This window comes from Perna viridis, chromosome 12, assembly GCF_037379345.1.
Source record: "Perna viridis isolate PV_CMFRI_1.1 ecotype Kerala chromosome 12, ASM3737934v1, whole genome shotgun sequence".
NCBI classification, from domain to species: Eukaryota; Metazoa; Mollusca; class Bivalvia; order Mytilida; family Mytilidae; genus Perna; species Perna viridis.
This window is the reverse complement of record NC_142456.1, coordinates 21,328,553-21,332,771: the sequence shown is the minus strand read 5'-3', so window position 1 is coordinate 21,332,771 and position 4,219 is coordinate 21,328,553. Positions and strand designations below refer to the sequence as shown.

At 31.9% G+C, this 4,219-nt stretch overlaps 1 protein-coding gene across 1 annotated transcript; it reads right to left on the bottom strand.

Moving 5' to 3' along the window:
- Nucleotides 1-2,761: 2,761 nt before the first annotated feature.
- Nucleotides 2,762-4,003, bottom strand: LOC148601668 (uncharacterized). Its single transcript, XM_088554420.1, has 2 exons — nt 3,817-4,003; nt 2,762-2,919 (listed from the first exon to the last, which is right to left on the bottom strand). Exons 1-2 carry the CDS (start codon nt 4,001-4,003, stop codon nt 2,762-2,764), a joined length of 345 nt encoding a protein of 114 aa, XP_088410546.1.
- Nucleotides 4,004-4,219: the final 216 nt, after the last annotated feature.

The window sequence follows — 4,219 nt, the reverse complement described above, 5'->3', positions numbered from 1 at the left end:
TTTGATATGTCGATGTATATGAGTCAACGATAGACCAATATGATAAATTGATATATGTTGGGCAAAACATAAAAACTGTAATTGATTTATCAAAGGAAGTGACGTCATATTTTCACTTTTTGTGGACAATAGGGAATCTGACCGTTCAAAGCATTTCGAAAGCTTCTGACGAAAGTTCGAATGTTCATTTCTAAATGTGCATATGTATGGTACACAGTGCGGAGTAGGCAAGGAATAAGCCTGATTCCCAATGTGGTGAATACTGTTTATATTGACTATATACAGTACAACCTATATGAAACACCGATAAATACTGATCATATATTATAAATGTAGTTCTTAAAGTTAAGTTCATTATATTCATGTGTAATTGTGTACGACACTTCAAGTACCTAACCATATATAATTTAATTGCTGCATTAGAAGTGTTATACAAGGTTTACAAACTCCCACCTTATGATTGTTTTTCGGTTTACATGTGCCAGGTATTCAGATAACAATCAGACCTGTATTTAAAGAAAAAAACATTATCTTTATCTCCAACCACAATCAACCATAATGAAAACTCTTGCAAAGTGCCTTTATTATTTACAATCTATTTATTTTTATCATAAAAGTGTCAATCATTCAGAGCTTGCTTGAAGGATGTTTACACGTGTTGAAGACCTTATGGTGTCCTCTGAAGGTGATAACTGTTTCGGATTTTAGTTATAAATTGGTAGCAAAAGGCTAATAGGGTCCCATAATTAATTAAAGTAATACTTTTTTTATGTATCTCGAGTCCATTAAGGTGAAAAATTGCCATCTCTACCCCTGAAAGAAAAATTATTTCATCATGAACCAAAAAGGATAATTCGTAGCATACTATCGATGGATCTAATAAATCATTTTATTACTGGCACTAAACTTTCTTTTTCAAGGTAACCCTTTTAATAAAAATGTTATAAAAAACGAATTCTTGAAAATAAAGTTTTACTTCAATATTACCTTGAAAATACCATTAAAAACTACTTCTAGGACATTTAGGTTGAAAAATGGTACCACTATTATATGAATATAATTATCATTTATAGCTTTTTTATTTTATTTTTTTTTTTTGGCTAGGCGCTCTGCCCACAGAGCAACTGGGATGTGTGCCCCAGGTGGTGGAATGGGGTACCCCTGGCGTGTTACATGCTGGGGTTGTCAGGCTTTAATACGGAAAACCTGACCGCAAACCATAGTGGTGCACCGTGTTGGGAAATATGCCACGTTCCTCGCACGTTAAAGAACCCTGCTGTGGTATTCGATAGGAGTAGGAGCCTTTGCGCTCCGCCACAGGAGGCTAATTTGCCTGACCTTACCCATCCCCCCCTTTTTCCAGTGGCAATCAAAATTTGTCGACCCTATTGTCCTTGTGTCCCATCTTTTTTTTTCATTTCATGTTCATTTTATCATCCATTTCATGTTCATCGTCTGAATATAGCTGAAATATTGCTGCTCGGACGTTAAACCCCAACAAACAAACAATATAGCTTTTTTAAAACTGTACATAATGCCTTTATGACATTTAGATTTGTATTTGTATAAATCATATTGTCTAAAATACATGGCTAAACTACCACTTCAGTGTTTTCAAAGACCAAAAATGTTTAAAACGAGAAATCTCAGATTTACAGATTGTTACTTATTTACCAGTAAATCGTATTTGTTTTTAAACAATCACAGTGTTTACATGAATACATTTACTATCAGTAATTTGATTAGTTTTAAACTTACAAGGAAGCAACTACAATGGTGGATTGACAGACCTATCCCCCTCTCTGGTTAACAAATGCTAACCTACCACATAAGAACTATGAATTTTTCAGGAAATTATAAATATTATTTTTTTCATGGTAAGTATTTCTTTGTTGGAGTTGATGAGTGGGGTGCACGGGTTTTTTTTAAGTCAAAATACTAATATAGAGAGGACTTTTTTGCCCCGAAAATATAGCATAGGTAGAGCGAAACGTATATCTAAACTATATATAATGCATATGATACAGTGTTCTCGTGGGACACTCAGCCCGCTGACAAGTCACTCCGAGTGTATTCAAGCTGAAGGTAGATCAAAACCTTTACACTAAGCATTTTTTTCTGTCATCTAACAAAATCATACAGACAGTTATGTCTTCAAAGAATAAATAATGCTTAAAATGATGTAAATTTAATATGTTTAAATCATTTTAAAAAAAGTATTTGTACAATGAAAAATGTATGGTTGAATTTCAAACATTAATTTTGACATTAGATGATTTGAGGAAAATTGTTTTATGGATATTTTAATATTTTTTTTCAATTAAAAAAAGTTCAATGAGTACCAATTTGTTTAAGATATGGAACATGTTAGTTGTTTGTTTCTTTTTACATTAAGATGAAATTCTATCTACCAGTTCTATTGAAGTATGAAAATAGTAAATTCCTCATAGATTCCTAAAAAAATCCTGCCTTTTTAAGGCTCAACTATTTCGGAATCAAGTTTGGTGACCTAGGTTATTTACATTAATATTCTAAAGTATGTTCATCCAGGACGTCTTTCAGAAACAAAGAATATAAATGTATCTACTATAAATATTAGGTATGATCTACCGAATGATAAATTCTATCAAAAAGAACACTTAAGCATAAAACGTCATAGGCACATGGGCAACATCTGCTTAATATTAAAGGTAAGAAATGTTAACATTTTAACCTATTTATATCACTTGTAACTGAGAAGTTATCGTGGTTATGATGCTTGTCAAATAGTTGTAGTAGTAGTAGTTGTGGTGGTAGTAATACTCGTTGATGTACTTGTAGCAGTTGATGTACTTGTAGCAGTTGATGTTACAGGCGCTGTTGCTGGTTCTGGCGCCGGTGGGGATGGCACAAGAGCAAACAATGTGGTGATTAGTATCACTGTAAAATAATTAATTGTTTAATTGAATAATTTATCTTCCTTTTCTTTTTATCAATATCTTAAATTTATCGTTTATACAAAAGCCTAAGTCCTCAGAAATAAGGATTTGCATACTTTAAAAAAAATAATTAGTATATGGTTACGGTGAATATGTGAAAGAGAAAACATCCCCACCGTGTTGACAAATTTCAGCTCAAGGTCATCCAAAGGTCTTCAAGTAACGACGAGGAAGCCTTGGTTTAAAAATGTTAATTAAGACTAACATTCGTAGAGGGCAATTCAAATTTCCAAGTTGATTTTAAAAAAGTACTTTGCCTCTCCCCTATTTGTATACATTTTCTTTAATTATATCAAATTATATTCATTATCATTTTCATGGACAGCCTCTTGATTGATTTAATTTTGATTTCATAATCATTATTGTTATATTGTTATCTATATATTTATATGCATATAATAAACAATGTACTTTATAAACATAAATATCAATATTTACTATCTATTTGTGATACAGATTGTGTTTAGATTTTTTCTATCATATTGCCTAGACATAGTAGATGAAAATAAAAAAGGAACGACTTTTTTTTTTTTAACTTTTTAAGTAAAATACATTTGAGTATATATTTGCATTGTGCAAATTTTCCCAAATATATTGTTAATTTGTTACCAAGGTAACACGATCTTCTTTTTACGGATTATATTTCTTTTTAATGAAATTGTTCTAGTTCTCTTGATTTAGGTTCTTGCAATCAATATAAGAGATGGCTGCAAAACACAACTTTTTCCCTAATAAAAGGAAACATGTTTTTAATTTGAATTATTTTCATGTTGTGTTTTTGCTTATATATCATTAATTTATGCGTACAGAATAAGGTAATATTAGGAAAAGAACTTACATGGTGTAATGAGTACTGCCAGAAGTCCTCCTAAATCGCTGAATCCACCTCCGCCAAAAGCTAGTGCTCCACCTCCACCATTACCTAAAGCTCTACCTTCATCGATGAAACAGTGAACAGAGGAAAGACTAAATGTAACGAGAAACAAGGAAAATGTATTGGAGAGTCCCATCTGGAATAGATTCATATTTTTATGACGACTGATACCAGGATCTACGTGTGATTAACATTAATATATTTAATTCTAACTACTCCTGCACACTCTGCTGAAGCAGAAAGGAGTTTCTCTGAAATGAAACTTGTTGAAAGAGTAATCAAGGGAACCAAGATTATAGCGGTAATCAAAACAATAAAATCCAGGGATTAAATCCAGGAAAATTGACTTGAAATCAAAGCTTCGACC

Bases quoted from the DNA above. Each gene is read 5' to 3' on its own strand.
- LOC148601668 (XM_088554420.1), bottom strand. From the start codon at position 4,003: ATGAATCTATTCCAGATGGGACTCTCCAATACATTTTCCTTGTTTCTC. The intron at 2,920-3,816 runs GTAAGTTCTTTT...ATTATTTTACAG, and splicing joins GGCAGTACTCATTACACCAT to TGATACTAATCACCACATTG.